Source organism: Andrographis paniculata, unplaced genomic scaffold (assembly GCF_009805555.1).
Source record: "Andrographis paniculata isolate CXL003 unplaced genomic scaffold, ASM980555v1 Contig22END, whole genome shotgun sequence".
Classification (NCBI taxonomy): domain Eukaryota; kingdom Viridiplantae; phylum Streptophyta; class Magnoliopsida; order Lamiales; family Acanthaceae; genus Andrographis; species Andrographis paniculata.
Window position 1 is genome coordinate 922,834 of NW_026137513.1, and position 15,976 is coordinate 938,809.

The following is a 15,976-nucleotide window of genomic DNA, read 5'->3' on the forward strand; positions in this document are numbered from 1 at the left end:
ATGAGCAAGGGAGTAGTACTATATATTGAATCACATATATTTCACCTAATAAAATAACTACTGTTTTTTTCCATCTATTTAAAATTCTCCATAGTTTAATATATAAAAATAAATATTCATATGTGATTTTATTTTTCTTTATTATTATTTATTAAATATCAATGTTCAAACAAACAAATATATTTACGGTTGACGAGTATTGTGACGATCTCAAAGGTAAACAAACTCTGGGCAATCATGGTGATTGAAAATACTTATAATGGAGTTAGTGTCATATACATGAAGATATGGGGCAACCTATATAATACATACATGTAATGGAATTCCATCATAATGATAATAAGTACACTTAGTTTTGATGCAGAGGGGGAAAAAAGTGAGGGAGAAGAGCAAAATAGAAATGAATGGAACATAAAAAAACTAGTGCATGAGCAAAGAATTACATAAGCATAAGTTGCGAAGAACTCACGGCAGAATTTACAAAACTGTGTTGATATGGAGTGCTTTCAGGAGTGAAGTTGCCATTTGTTTAACCAATACTTGGCCTCCAGAGCTCTGCCCATCTCTTCTCTCCTCGATCAAATTCTGAAGCTTCTGAGGTAGGTCGTTCTCCACAATCAATTGCTTTGGACGAGGGTGATGCTCATATACAGCCTAAGAAGTAAGGGGATCAACAATTCGTCATGAGCTCATAGTAGCAGATTGGGTATCAACTGCTCAAGAAAGCTGATAACAGTAAAGTAGAATTTAACTCCAGTTGCCTAAGATAGATTTAAATCTAACACCGAAAAATTGAATAAGACTCAACTGAGCTTTCAAGTTTCATTTCATATAATCGCACAAATGAGATGCCTAAATGATTCTATTGTTAAAAACATCATACAACCTCATCTGTTATTACTAACTGGAATATCATTATACAATGTTTTTTTAAAACAAGACAAAACAAAGAATCCAGTATAATATGGACTTTTCATACAGGCATGTTTTAAGCATAGAGAATGAACGAATGAACTATATAGCTGATGCTTGCAAATAATATTTTTCCATAAAATAAGCACTCAATATCACAATCAGAATCCAGTAATTAGTTATATTGGCATTCAACTAGTAGATTTAACCACAATGACAGCTCTTTTTATTGGTCTAAGCAAGAAACAACTTGCAATATAGTGAACAGCATAAAACCAATGATAAACTAATTCTAGACTAAACAAAACTGGTAAATTTATGTGAGGGAAACGGTGGTGTTAGGGGCCAAGCGGTAGCAAGGTTGAAGATATCAGTGCAAAAAATGGAAATTAATTACTCATATTCTACCCCCATGAAACCAAATAGAGGCTACTGGATAATGGGAAGGTAGATTAAGTGGATGCAGATGTAGTTCCAAAAGGCCAGCTCTTATAATGAGTACACTTTTCAAGTGTGGCCTTTCAAAGGGAGGCTTTTAATAACTTCCATGATTAATTTAGTCACATCACCTGCAACTTATAAACACAAATGGATTTGTTTAATATTACCAAGTTGGATTCAGAATCCACGAAACACTTAATAACATAATGAACCATCTCTCATCAAAGCTGTGACTCTAGTCTGTGATAAGGGTTCCTAATCAATCAAATTTATCTATACCACACAAAGAAGCAATCAATCAGCAACTAAATGGATGAGCAAAGACCAAGCTAAGACTGACCATTGCCTGCTTCATAATACTAGGGTGTCTTTATGATCTTTCATATTCATTCAAAAGGTTTCATTACACTCACATGTTCAAGGGTTACTTATGGCATGCACTAGAAAATTGAACATCCCATTCAATAGTAAAAAAAATCAATTTCCCAATTCAATAAACATTAAAGTTTCTTGCCCATAGTAAATATAGTGTTATATGCTGAGTTGCTAAAAAAATAACTTAGACTAAGATAATTGCAACTGAATGACAGGTAGAGGGGATAAAATAATGCACATGTTGATTACCAACCTTTATCAACTTAAGCAAATTCAATCGGGCTATTGCATCAGGATGGTCAAGTCTGCTGATTAATAGCGGTGTCAAACCATTAACTGCCAAAGTAGTGTTTATTCGAGGTGATTTCCTGCACATGCAAACAAAATATAACTTATAAAACCAAAAAACTCAAGTCTATTAAAAAAATTAAATTACTTCAAAATTATCAGTGAGGCCCAATAAATTGCCACTAGCTATTTCTTCTGGTGCTCATAATTGTTTATCCAATTTCCAGACAAATGAAGAATGATCTCAATGCATGGCCTCTAACAGTTAATGAAGCTTTGCCAGTGTGATTGACAAAGATCCCAATGATGGAGTTAAATTCTACAAAACACGGGGAATTTCATCAGAGCCTAGCTGGCTAGGTCCAATCACTAAATCCAATTCAGGTAGTTTGGTACAAAATGTATTTATAGCACGAAATATCAGCGAAATACACACCCATGGCTTCACAAACAAATAAATTAGACTCATAGGTACCCAGCACAGCCTCATCCACCTCTCCAGATGGATTTCCCCATACAGGCTTTGATAATTAAGTACTGCTATATATTAGATCACAGAAGGTGAATCTTATGCATTCGATGATAAATGAGGTCTGGACCAGTGCAAGAGCACAATAAAGATTCATGAGATGACACACGACGATAAATATAAACCAGCATAGAAATAGATAGGATTGCAAGAGGACATACGTAATTATTTTCAAGAAAGGCTCCAGTATGTGCAGAAATTGTTGTTCTGTACAGTGCTGGAAAAAAGAAACCAGTTTCTGTGCAGCTTCTTTTTTAAGCAAAGCCTGCTCCACTTTCCTGTTTTCACTGTCATGAGCCAGACATACAGCCATTGAGTCTAATGCAGTCACTGACCAGAGCTCATCTTCGAGAAGGTTCAGGTAAACATCCAAGCCTCCATGAGCTCGTAATTGTTCTCTTGCATTGCGAGATGCATGAGCCATATCACATAACAGAGGCAATGCATACTGCTTCAAAGGAGAACCTGAGACAATAAATTGCATTAAATGGGGAATGATCCCATTTTCTGCCGCTTGCTCTTGTCTTCTCTTGTTAATCTTGCATAGGTTGAACAGGGAATTAAGGACCTTCAACAGATAAAAGAAGTTAGAAAATTTCTAAATAGGAGGATAAATGCACTTGAACCAATATTTGTATGTAAAAAAATTGACTTGCGTTGAACATCCAAAATACAACATCCGATGTATAACTCACTTGTAACAAGTAGACAAAATACATTTCTAGCTTAATTGAAACTTTCTAATTTATATGCTCAGCGTTACTCTGAAAGGGTTCCTCAAGTTGGGTGTTCAGGTGGGTCACATATTAAAAGAAAGAAATTAGAAACAATGCCCTCATAAATGTTCATCAAGGAAAATGACTTTTGTGTTTATGGAGGAGGCTCACCTTAGATATTATAGGAACCAATGCTTCCTAAATAATTTTCAAGCATAAAGTACAGTTCAGCTACAGATTTAGTGTTCGGTGACATTTCACTCCATTTTTTTTTTATGAGTGAGCTCTAAGAAATCAATGGCCATAGTGATTCATACACCCAATGACAACACAATATGCAGATGTATATTTGATTATAAGATAGCTCATATTTGCCAAATCTAATAGAGCTAAGCACCCCAAGTTCAACCCAAATCCAAGAGCATTTTAAATCTACTTCAAACATATTTCTAACTAAATTTGATTTATCTAACAATTCCCCCTATCATTGTTCCTCACCTCAGCTCCTCCAATCCTAACCCCCATCATGTCCTTCACCCTTTAAGGTCCTCCCTTCCAACTCCTCTTTTCCACTCTCAAAAAGACCATTCCAAGAAGTGCTTCAAAGGTGTTTCCAACTGGATGCCTAAGCTAGTGACTCTGTACATTGGTAAAATCCACCTCTCAAGTTCTGACAAAGATCCCTGGAGGAAGGTTGAAGTCTTACTCGGGTTTATGACCGCTACTTCCCCAAGATTGACTCCACTCATTGTCAGGCTGCAATTGGTTTGGATTCCCTCTGAAAATTTAATTTGCCTTCTCATATGCCACAGGTCCTAATCCCCCCAAGGCACATTCCTTCCCAGTCAGCCAAGTTGTCTATTGGGCCAGGCCTGCCTAGGTCCACTTCATCCCGCCAAAGACTAGGCCCAGAATAAATACCCAAAGTGGGGCCTTAACATGGGTCCTATCTAGGCCTGCTATATTGGCCCGGCCCAACCCATTTGAAAAGGGAATGATACATGTTATAATATTGGCCCAGCCCAGCCCAAACGAAGCCCACTAAAATAGTGGGCCACGAGTTGGTCCAGCCAGTCTGGGCAACTCGATCTTCTAGCAAGAGATCTATAAAGTGGTTTAAGTATTACACGGATGCCATCAAATTGGGTGCATGGATCCCATCTAGTTCCCAACGCCATCATCCCTCAACTCAATATAGGTCCTCTATTCTAGCTTTTTTCTCTTCTCTTTAGGATTGGCTACTTCTCAAAGCATTTGGCAACCATTGTTTTTCCTTTAAGCTCAATCCTAATTCCTAACTTAATAAATGTGACATTGGAGACCTTCTTCAACTAAAACCCTGACTCTCTCAAAGGCTTACCTTTATTCCTAAGTGTGTGTGTGTGTTTTTTTTTTTACACGATAATGTGAGAATTCACTGCCAATACTATTTGAGTGGGTAAACTGCAGGGGCTTAGCACAATATATTGCAAACCACACCAACCAGAATTTCCTAGGCTTGGATGATAAGGCGAGGTTCGAACAGTCACTAGCCACCATACCATACCGCACCAAACTAAGTCACTCCTTCTGGCCCCCCTAGTCCCAAGTTATAGTAATACCTTTCTATTCAAATTTGTAAACCCTTCTTTAATGTTGGCAGTTGTCCATTCACCCTTTCCAGCTTTGGTTGGAAACATTCAACTAGTTTTTTCCTTAGTCTCCTCCACTCCCTTTCTTCCCATTTGTGTTTGGCTATGTATTCATGATCTTCATACTTATGCTTGGCATCTTGAAAATGTTACATACTTGAGGAATAGATGGGGTTCTGTCATGTATGTTCATCATTCTACGATTTCCTTATTGGACTTATCTTATGCCAAAATAAAGGCATCATCTTTTGGCAGGAAACAAATTATATAACTCACACAAGAGCTGACCAATCATATTTAGTTAATGTGGTGAGCGAGTTCATGCACAATCCAAGCGACTAACACATATACGAAGTGGATCGTGTTGAATTCTGGAATTAATTCCCTTGATCTTTATTCATCAACACAAGAGAATATATATACAAGAGGAATTGAAACGATATCTCTAGAAAATAGGAAACTAAATCCCATAAAAAGGAAACTTCCTGACTAGAAAAAAAGGAAAATAAACCTCTTCTAATAATTAGTTATACACAGATTTGCTATACTAATATACACCTAATTTCCTATATTTTCTACACCCCCTCAAGCTGAGCAGTATATACTTACCATGCTAGCTTGGAACAAAAATCATGGAAGTTAGGACGGTGAAGAGCCTTCGTAAGGATGTCATGTCTTCAATTTGATGTTGAGGTGGAAAATGACTCAAAGTAATTACTTGATCTTCGTTTTTTTTCACTGATGAAGTGCCTATCAGTCTCTATGTGTTTGGTTCTATCATGGTGCACTGGCAATAGCAGCCTGACTATCAGTCTTTATGTTAATAGGACCCTTAGACTTGATCCTTAATTTTTGTAATAGTCTTTTGAACCACATTCCCTCGCAGATTCCATGCGCTGTAGACCTGAATTCCGCTTAAGCACTGCTGAGTGAAACAACAGATTGTTTTTTATTGCGCCATGTGACAAGATTCCCCATACCAATGAACAATACCCACAAGTAGATCTACTGTCAATTATTGATCCTGCCCAATCAACATCTGTATATACATCGATAGCTCTTAAAGCAGTTTTTCTGAAAAAATAAACCCTCACTAGGATCACTTTTTGAGATACTTAATAATTCTGTAAACTGCTTCCAAATGTTCTTTAGATGGGTTGTTCATGAATTGACTAACCACAGTGACCGAAAATCCAATGTCAGGTCGTGTATGGGTTAGATACATGAGTTTGCCTACAAGTCGTTGGTACCTTCCTTTATCTAAAGTAGTACTTAACATTTGGATCCATAGGAGTATCAGCTGGTTTGCATCCCATCATTCCAGTCTCATTAAGTAAGTCTAAGACATTTTCGTCGGGAAAATGATATGCCATCGCTTGATCTTGCAACTTCCATACCCAAAAAGTACTTCCAAGTGACCCAGGTCTTTAATCTCAAACTCTTGTGAGAGAAGTCCCTTTGGGCTATTTATCTCCTCTTCATGATTTCTTGTGAGAACAATGTCATCTACATACACAATGAGGGCAACAATTTTTTCTTCTAGGAAATGCTTGACAAACAGAGTGTGATCAGCTTGACACTGATTGTAGAAATTCTTTTTAAGAACATTAGTGAAATGGTCAAACCATGCTCGAGGAGACTATTTAAGGCCATATAAAGATTTCCTCAATTTACATACCTTGTTGCTTGTGAATTTGTCCTCAAAACCTAGTGGTATATCCATGTAGACTTCCTCATTGAGATCCTCATTTAAGAAGACATTCTTCTTAAATGGTCAAACCATGCTCGAGGAGACTATTTGAGGCCATATAAAGATTTCCTCAATTTACATACCTTGTTGCTTGTGATTTTGTCCTAAAAACCTGGTGGTATATCCATGTAGACTTCCTCATTGAGATCCTCATTTAAGAAGACATTCTTCACATCTATTTGAAAGAGAGGCCAGTCCATATTTACTGCAATTGAGAGTATAACCCTTCTTGAGTTTAAATTTGCAACTGGAGCGAATGTCTCTTGATAATCAATCCTATGTGACTAAGTGAACCTCTTTGCTGCAAATCGAGCTTTGAATCTTTCCACACTTCCATCTGATTTGTACTTGACGGAGAAAATCTACTTACATCCCACTGTGCGTTTATCAGGAGGAAGTGATGTGATAATCCAGGTTCCACTTTTCTCAAGGGCTCTAATTTCTTCCAACGCAGCAGATCTCCATTCTCGTATTTTTAGAGCTTCTTGAATTGATGAGAGAATTTGAATATGTTCAATCTTTGACACAACTGCTTTGAAATTAGGAGATAGCTTGGCTTATGACAGATGCTTTTGAATAGGGCGCTGGGTACAAGATATGTAAATCTGGAAAAGAATCTGCAGGTTGATCATAGGAAGAACTTTGTAAAAGATCTGCCTTACCGTGTATGTTTTCTATAGAGTTTGTAACCGAGATAGGAGCTTGACTATGCTGAAATTGTTCCGGGTCCGGCTGAAGATGGGTTTGAGGCTGAAGTTGCTCGTGGAGTTTATTCCTCCTAGTATAAACCAGAATTTCCTTGGCTTTTGTGTTGTTCTCTGAAGGGTTAGAATTGGGAAGAAAAGGTTCACTTAACTCAAGGATTGGTGGACTAGGGAAAAGAAAATCCATAAGGACTGTTTCAGGAATAGGTTCAAGAAGTGAAGGTTCAAGGAGAGAATCCCAATCCCAATTATGAGATTCTTGGCTATTCTCCTCTTGAATGGAGGAATTGAGGTAGAATGGTTTATCCACAAAGAAGTTACATCCATGGAATGGAAGATCTTTTTAGTGCCCTTTTTGTTTGGTGAATACCCCAGGAAAATACATTTAGTGACTCAAGGATCAAGTTTTCCCTCTTTTGTAAATACACATGGACAAATGCAACACTACCGAAGACTTTTAGAGGAATATGGTTGATAAGGTGTGAGGAATTTGGGAATGCATCTAGGAGGGTTTGGCAAGGTGATTTGAATCCTAAGATTCCAAATAGCATCCTATTGATAAGATAGGTGGCCGTGAGAATGGCTTCGCCCCCAAATTGCTTTAGAACATTTGAAGTGAAGAGTAGGGAACGAGCAACTTTAAGAAAATGGCAGTTTTTTCACTCTGCGATCCTATTTTGTTGGGGGGCATCCACAAAAGAGCTTTGATGAATAATGTCATAGGATTGAAAGTAGCGACCAGGGAATAGAGTTAAAGAAATCTTGTGCATTGTCAGATCTAAAATTGGTTCTTGATCGTGTCATGAAAATTTTGGAAGATTTGTGAGGTTTAAGATTTATCTTTCATAAGATATACCTAACTTAATCGGGTATGATCATCAACGAACAACAAAAACCATTTTTCCCAGGTAATATTTGCAACTCGTGAAGGCCCCCATAGGTCAGTGTGTATAAGAGAAAAAAGGACAGGAGGATTTATATAGTTGTGGTGGGTATGAATTACGAGTGCGTTTTGACAATTGACAAATATCAGAATGAAAATATTTCAAGCTTTTAAAGGTCCTAAATCATTTTTGGAATGATACTCGACAACAAATTTATGTAGAGATCCTAATTCCCAAAAGAATAAGCAATTGAAAAAAAGTTTGTATGATGGTGTTAGGTGTATGGGAATGTGTAGAACATTATTAGGCGTAAGGGGAAATGTGTAGAATATTTAAGAACGTGATAGTTCCTTGAAGCATTGAGAATAGTAGAACATTAACTAGCATTTAAAGAGAGGCTAGACTACACCTTTGTGATGTATATACATGCGTTAATGTGGTTAAGAAATAAAGAGAAATATCAGTTTTGGTTTGTGTTTGTTCACATGGTATCAAAGCCTTAAGGCAAGGATCCTACGCTTGAAATTCGGCCGAATTCCATCTCACCTTCGGCACGTGGAGGTCCGGCGAGATTTCGGCGAACATGTGAGTTACACGCTTAGTGTTTAGTTGCACCAAGTTCATGAGGCGGCGTGTGTGGCGGCGTCCAATAGGTGCAGCTAGGGGCAGTTCTGCTCCGGTAACGTGTTGTTGAGTGGTTCTGCTCCAGATTGTTGTGCGGCATCTGCTCTAGAGTGCTGTGTGGTTCTGCAGTTATGTTCTGCTAACAGTATGAGAGAGGACAAGTCCAGTGTTATTTCGGAGGTTGCTCTGGTCACATCCAAAATTTCTGAGTAGAAACTTAGTGGATTGAATTATCTAAAGTGGAGCACAACCGTGAACCTATATTTGTTGATATTGAAAAGGAAGATCATTTAGAAGAAAACCCCCTACCATGGAAGAGCGAGGAGGGCATGGATACATGGGCCAGCCACCTGCTCTTTGCTCAAATCCAAATCCAACTCCGGCTTCTGACTTTTCCCTGTTGCCAGCATCATCTTCGTCATCAGATCCCACAGTGCTAGATGACCTTTTGATTGTTCTCCCGAAAGATACTCGCTCTTGCAGCTACCCTATTTCTAATTTTATCTCATATGATCATTTGTCTACCATTGCCTCTGCCTTTGTCACATCTCTTGATTCGATTACTATTCCTAAGTTTGTTCATGAAGCTCTTTTTCATCTTGGACGGCGACAAGCCATGATAGACGAGATGAATGCCTTGGACCTTAATAAGACGTGGGATTTGGTGGATCAACTTTCTAGGAAGAAGCTGATTGGCTGTAAACCGGTCTTTCCGTTAAGATGAATCCGGATGGATCCATCGCTAGATTGAAAGCATGTCTGATTGCTAAGGGATATACACTGGTATATGACATTGACTATTCTGGCATATTTTCGCTAATGGCTAAGCTCACCTCAGTAAGTCTATTTCTATCTTTGGTTGCTACATATGACAAGCCTCTACCTTCAGCTGGACGTCAAGAATGCTTTCTTGCATGCGATCTCGCTGAAGAGGTTAACATGGAGCAACCTCCAGGATTTGTTGCTCAGGGGGAGAATAGGCCGTCACAGGATTTTTTGGTTTCGAAAATCCCTTTATAGTCTGTAGCAGAGCTCTCGTGCATGGTTTGGTTTGGTTTGGAAAATTCAGCTAGGCTCTTGAGCAGTATCGTATGGTGAGAGATAAATCTGATCAGTCCGTTTTCTCACGTGGTCCAATTCACGAGTGATTCTCTTGGCAGTAAATATAGACGATATAATTATAACTGAAAATTATGGAATGGGTATTGCTTCATTATAAGATTAACTGAGAGTCAAATCCAAACAAAGGATTTGGGAAAATTAAAGTACTTCTTAGAGTGGAGGAAACTGTCTCTTTCGACGAAGATATGTATTAGATTTGCTGGCTGAAACATGGAAATTGGGTGCAAAACCCTGGAATACTCCCATGATTTCGAACACTCACGTGACAAAGAAAGAAAAACTATTCAAAGACCTTGAACGGTACAAAAGGGTAGTTGGAAAGTTAAACTATGTACTTATGTAGAGAAATAGAGGAAAGCTTTGTTATATTATTCCTAAGAAAAATAAAAGGGAAGAAGACATATATATATATATATACATATATATAGATAGATAGATAAGCATTAAGATAATGTATCATAACAAACTACATCTAACAAAATCAAAGATATAGATATGAATCTAATAAATCTAACTCCCCTCAAGCTAGGGGTACAAATCGTACAATCCAAGATCTAGGACCTCTTAGGGCTTTTGGAAATATGTCTGCAAGTTGATCATCAGATGTTATGTATTTAGTATCTATAGATCTAGATAACACTTTCTCCGTGATGAAGTGACAATATATTTCGATATGCTTTGTTTGTTCATGAAATGTTGGATTTGATGCAATATGTAATGTTGCCTGGTTATTACACCATAACTTTATCTTTGTCATATTACAAAACTTAAGTTCACAAAGCAATTGTTTAATCCAAAGAAGCTCACATGAGCTAAGGCATAGCACGATATTCAGCCTCAGCACTAGAGTGCGCAACCACATCTTGTTTTTTTACTATTCCAAGATGTCAAATTGCCTCCAATAATCACGCAATAACCAGAGATAGAACGCTTATCGATTGGAGACGCCACCCAATTAACATCTGAATATCCAACGATCTCAGAATGACCATGATTTGTGACCTTCTAATATACCGCAAAGTATACATAAATGTCTTCCAATAAGAGTCATATGGAGATTGCATGAACTGACTCACTACACTTATTGAAAATCATATATTTGATATTGCATATCCTCTAAGTGTTGTTAGTTAGTTTTTGTCCTCCCCGACTGAGGATCACTGGGTGGTTGTGGAACGCATTCTACGTTACCTAAAAAGGGCTTCAGGTCGCCGGATCTTGTACCAAAATCATAAACATATGAGAATAGAATGTTCAATAAATGTTGACTTGGCATACTCTACAGAAGATCAAAGGTCCACCTATGGTTACTGGGTATCTGAGGGATGATTTCTCGTTCAACATAGAATCCGAATATCGTGCTATGGCCAAAGGTACATGCGAAATAATGTGGATTATTCAACTCTTGGGGGAAGTCAAAATGGAGGCTACAACTCCCGCTAAGCTATAGGCTGCCATACACATGGCCTCTAGCCCTATCTTCCATGAGCACACCAAAACATTGAATTTGACTGTCATTTCATACAAGAAAAGATACAACAAAATGTAATTACTACAAAGTTCATTCGGACAGAAGACCAACTAGCAGATCTCTTCACCAAACCACTACATTGTTCTCGAGTTAATCACCTTTATATCAAGTTGGGCATGACTAATGTCTATGCACCAACTTGAGGGAAAGTGTTAGGTGTATGGGAATGTATAGAATATTGTTAGGTGTATGGGAATATGTGTAAAATATTTAAGAATGTGATGGTTCCTAGAAGCATTGTAAATAGTAAAACAGTAACTATCATTTAAAAGGAGGTCTAGACTACTCTATGATGTATATATATGCTGGCAAACAATTCTGCATCATTTGACTTTCTGATACCAACGAATTTGGAAAGAACAAGGACATAACCTTGATGATCTCTAACTTCCCAAACAATAAGGAATCAAAAACCTAATTATCTAAAAACAAACCTAATTATCTTATTATGTAATTATGTAACGCTATCTTCACCAATCATGAGTTGGTTTCGTTACCAAAATTAACTTTGAACTGAATCCTATATTATCCAACCCAATTCAAAAGCCACCGCATAGATTACTTATATTGGATTAAATCCATAAGATGGGATCTCTTTTCAGAAATACGCTGTATCAATTTGCACTTAGTTCACGCACTAACAATTGATATAATTTGTTATAAACAAATGCATCAAGTAGATTATCATTTATATTACCATGGACATCTCCTTTTCATTATGTCAAAAAACATTGGTATCGTCGAATTGCACATTGGAAAAATCCTAGCCATCAAACAAATCCTGCAGAGCATTGCAATTGCCCAATTTGGACCTATCCCCCATCTATGCGTGGAATGTGACTCCAAAAATGCCCTCAGTTGGATTCATGGGGCTCCAGCCCTCTAGAAGCTAATCTTAAAGATAAATAAATTCCACCATCTTATCTCGATATGCCCCTTCATCTCCTTTGAGCACATCCTGATCTAGTAATATGATGGCAGACACTTTGCAAAACATGGGGCTAAAGGGCACACCAGTCTTTCAGTCTGGTTGTGATCAAAGCTAGGCTAAAGTCTAACATGATCCGCTCCCCCACCAAATTTCTACCCTAGCTTGGCTCTCTCTATGTACTCAATAAATTTAACATAAATAAAATCTTTACTCTCCTAAAATGATCATCATCTTTTGTTACTCAGAATCCAAACACCAAGTTCTGAAAAGTATTTGAGTTGGGATTCGTATCAAAACATTTAATCATCTTAGAACCAAAAATTAACTTGCATAAGGTTATATCCATTATGCAGGCTTTCCCAGAGAGAGAGAAAAAAAAAAAAAAAAAAAAAAAAAAAAAAAAAAAGATACTAATTCAGTGCTTACCTCATGGTGTATTTGTTGCACAAGAGAACCTTCATTTAGATCAAGGTTCGGGACCAGATATTTGATAGCATCTGCTCGCTGAAGTTGTTCTAAACAGTGTGGGTCCATCGAGAGATGATTTATACACTTTAACAACTAAAAGAAACAAATAACATGAAGTAATTCAGAACAGAGACGTGATCAAAAGTTATGTAGGAAGGACTTTGCATCTTACCTTCAAAAGAATAGGTGGTTCTATTTTGTTGAACATCTGAAAAAGCCGACTTAGCAAACTTTGGCTGCACATGTAAGATTTTACTGCTGTGTCTGCTGCAGCGAACTCGAGGAGAAGGTCTGCCACCTTTTGCAGATACTCCTGGGCAATATCAATATTCCATGGGGATACTGCATGTGTAAGTAGCCCAGATGAAGTTCCACTTAATGATCTGGAAATTAAAACTCCAGAACCAGACAAGACACCAGATGCAGCAGGTGATCCAACCCGAGCATTAGATGTCTGATGCCCTAATTTTTTACTGGTAGCTCTGGATAAACTTCTAGGCAATGATTCGTCAGCAGAGTTCTCCCTACCTCGTACAGAAACCTCTGGGAACATTTAAGACCACACAAATCAAAACTGACTCTTCTACAGAATCATTAGGTCATATGAATAGCTCAAGGACCTAAACCAAATCTTTAAAGGTATAATAGTAAGCTGTAATTCTTATATGAGAATCAAGAGAAATGAGCATATATAATCACCTGAAAATTCAGCCATCAAATAATCAAGTCCATTTGTTTTCTTGTTGGCAGATGCTTGTGATGGAGGTAAAACGCTTTCATATTTATCTGTCCCTGTGAAATGTGGTGCATACCCAAGCTGGCCAGACAACCGGAGTGATGGAGGTTCTTTATCCAATACGCTAAGAAGAGGTTGAAGGTTCTCTTGTTGGCTTGCAGATGATAAACGTGATCCATCCATTACTGCCTCTGCTGATTTTGAATTTCTATCTCTGTTGCATTCACTTACCCTGTGGGGGTGCTTGTCTTCAGCTTCAGCTCTAGCAGGTTCATTTCTCCACCTATCTACACTTTCCTGATCTCTAAATATAGGTGAATGATGATCCCTTGTTAAAGAGTTTGATCCCCTGTCTGAAGACAAAGGATCTGACACTTTTGTAGTACCAGAAGCATCCATTGAGCTTGATCGAGGCTTATTAGCATCTGTTGTGAAAATTTTTGATTCAGGTGACAGTGAACCAGAAGCTTGGGAATGTTCCTGGAGTCCAGCTTGTGACAACTGACCTCCTCGATTGACTTCAAGGTTATCAAGTTCATAAGCCTGGTTCCCTGGCGTATCCAACTGCACAAGGGAATCCACAGAACCAAATCTATGATGTGGTCCTAACAAATTTGAAGGGAAACCACCTCCAGAAGCAATTGAAGATAGACGAGCTGCCTCATTTAGACTATAGAGAGTGTTAACAAGTCTCAACAATATCCCATTCTTGGAAGCTATACGACAAAAATCATTCCTAGAATGAGATTTATCAAGTTTGAAAACCTGCCACATGCCATCAATTGCCATATGAACCATTTCCCTGTATTTGCGAAGATGAAGGAAATTAGCGCATATTTTACATGCATATTGAAAAATGACTTTTGCAATCTAATGTTTACTAAAGTTACGTAATCACAATAATTAATTCAACAGTTACCAATGTTCCTTTTTCTCTTCGAATGAAATAATATTTTTCCCCTATTTCTCTACAATTAGAGTTGTGTATATATATGTAGTTGTAATGACTTTATTTAGCTAAATTGATTGAGATTACTCACGCTTACAAGAAGATACTCAAGACCAATGTAATAACTCCACGAGGACCAACTAGACAATTGGTGATACTAGAACCTTTCTATCAAGAGATAACCTTTAGCCAGCTTCTAAACTTTAAGTACTAACTCTATGAGGAGCATTTTTATCCCATGTAAGCAGCCTAGCCAATTTGCATCTTCTGTCGAGACAACTTCTGTTAGGACAGGGTAATTTGCGCTATAGTAGCTTGTTATTCCAATTTGATTAATAAACTTACATTACCTTTTATCACATATAACACCCTTCAAACTATAAATCAATATGGGCAGAGACAAAGTCCCTAACCAAATAGCACAAATATCATAAGGTTTAAGATACAAATTTTGAAATATGGTTATGAGCAAACCAACTGACCTATATTTTGCGTAATCAGGCTCTAAAAATCCCACCAGGATGAGTATACCACGACAAGCAATAAACATTTGCAAGGTCAAGGAGCTGGGAGGGGAAAAACTTTAATCAAGAAGCGTACTAAAAAGGTTTAATGATCACAATACCACATGAGGAAATATATATAAATAAATAAATGTTGAACCTTGACTGACAGAGTTGCTGAATAAAGAATGCAGTCTCCAACCGGACTTCCCTGGGACGTTCTGGAACAGCAAAATTCAGTACTACAGGTATCTGAAACATATAATGGATAAGATAAGAGTAACAGTATTAATATTACAAAAAAATACAAATCCTGAAGCAGTGATATTTGCGTGTAGATTTCCTTATCTTTGGCGAGAAAGATGAGGTTAATAACAGGTTTAATCAGGAGCATTCAAAATTTATAATAAAGGTATCAATTAAAACACGTTTTGCAATTCGCTAATGATGGAAAAGTTTTACAAATACAAGTCTCTAACAAGTTCACCACAGTTCATATCGCAGTTAACTGTGAAATCAACATGAGAAGTTACAACATTCTAGCTATATTTGGATCTGTCTATATGGCAACATTAGCTCTTCAAGCAACAACAAAGACTTATGTCACTTAATCAACAACTCAACCCGTGTCTTTAATAGCTTCTACCCATTCATTCCTACCACACAAAATTTGTGTTCTTTCACTTGAACACTACAAGAACGCGTTGAGTGTAGTCATTGGCGGATTCAGATGAAATTTTTCGAGGAGACACAAATGTAATGAAATTCCATTACAATATACAAAGCTTATGAATCAGAATTGTCTTTTATGCATTTTCATACATTGTGAAAATAACAACACAAGTCTCTTACAAGTTCACCACAGTACATCATCATTTCAGA

The 15,976-nt window shown here is 37.5% G+C and overlaps 1 protein-coding gene across 5 annotated transcripts in view; it reads right to left on the reverse strand.

Annotated features, from left to right (window-relative positions):
* Positions 1-231: 231 nt before the first annotated feature.
* LOC127245401 (MAP3K epsilon protein kinase 1-like) overlaps positions 232-15,976 on the reverse strand; it is a 30,933-nt gene continuing 15,188 nt past the window's right edge. For all 5 annotated transcript variants that reach the window (XM_051266249.1, XM_051266250.1, XM_051266248.1 and 2 more), the window contains 8 exons: positions 15,255-15,346; positions 15,074-15,157; positions 13,606-14,444; positions 13,079-13,449; positions 12,865-12,999; positions 2,707-3,113; positions 1,982-2,096; positions 232-654 (listed from right to left, as the gene is read on the reverse strand). In XM_051266249.1, coding sequence (XP_051122206.1) covers positions 478-654; positions 1,982-2,096; positions 2,707-3,113; positions 12,865-12,999; positions 13,079-13,449; positions 13,606-14,444; positions 15,074-15,157; positions 15,255-15,346 — 2,220 coding nt within the window. In that variant the 3' untranslated portion in view covers positions 232-477. The remainder of the gene's footprint in view (positions 655-1,981; positions 2,097-2,706; positions 3,114-12,864; positions 13,000-13,078; positions 13,450-13,605; positions 14,445-15,073; positions 15,158-15,254; positions 15,347-15,976) is intronic.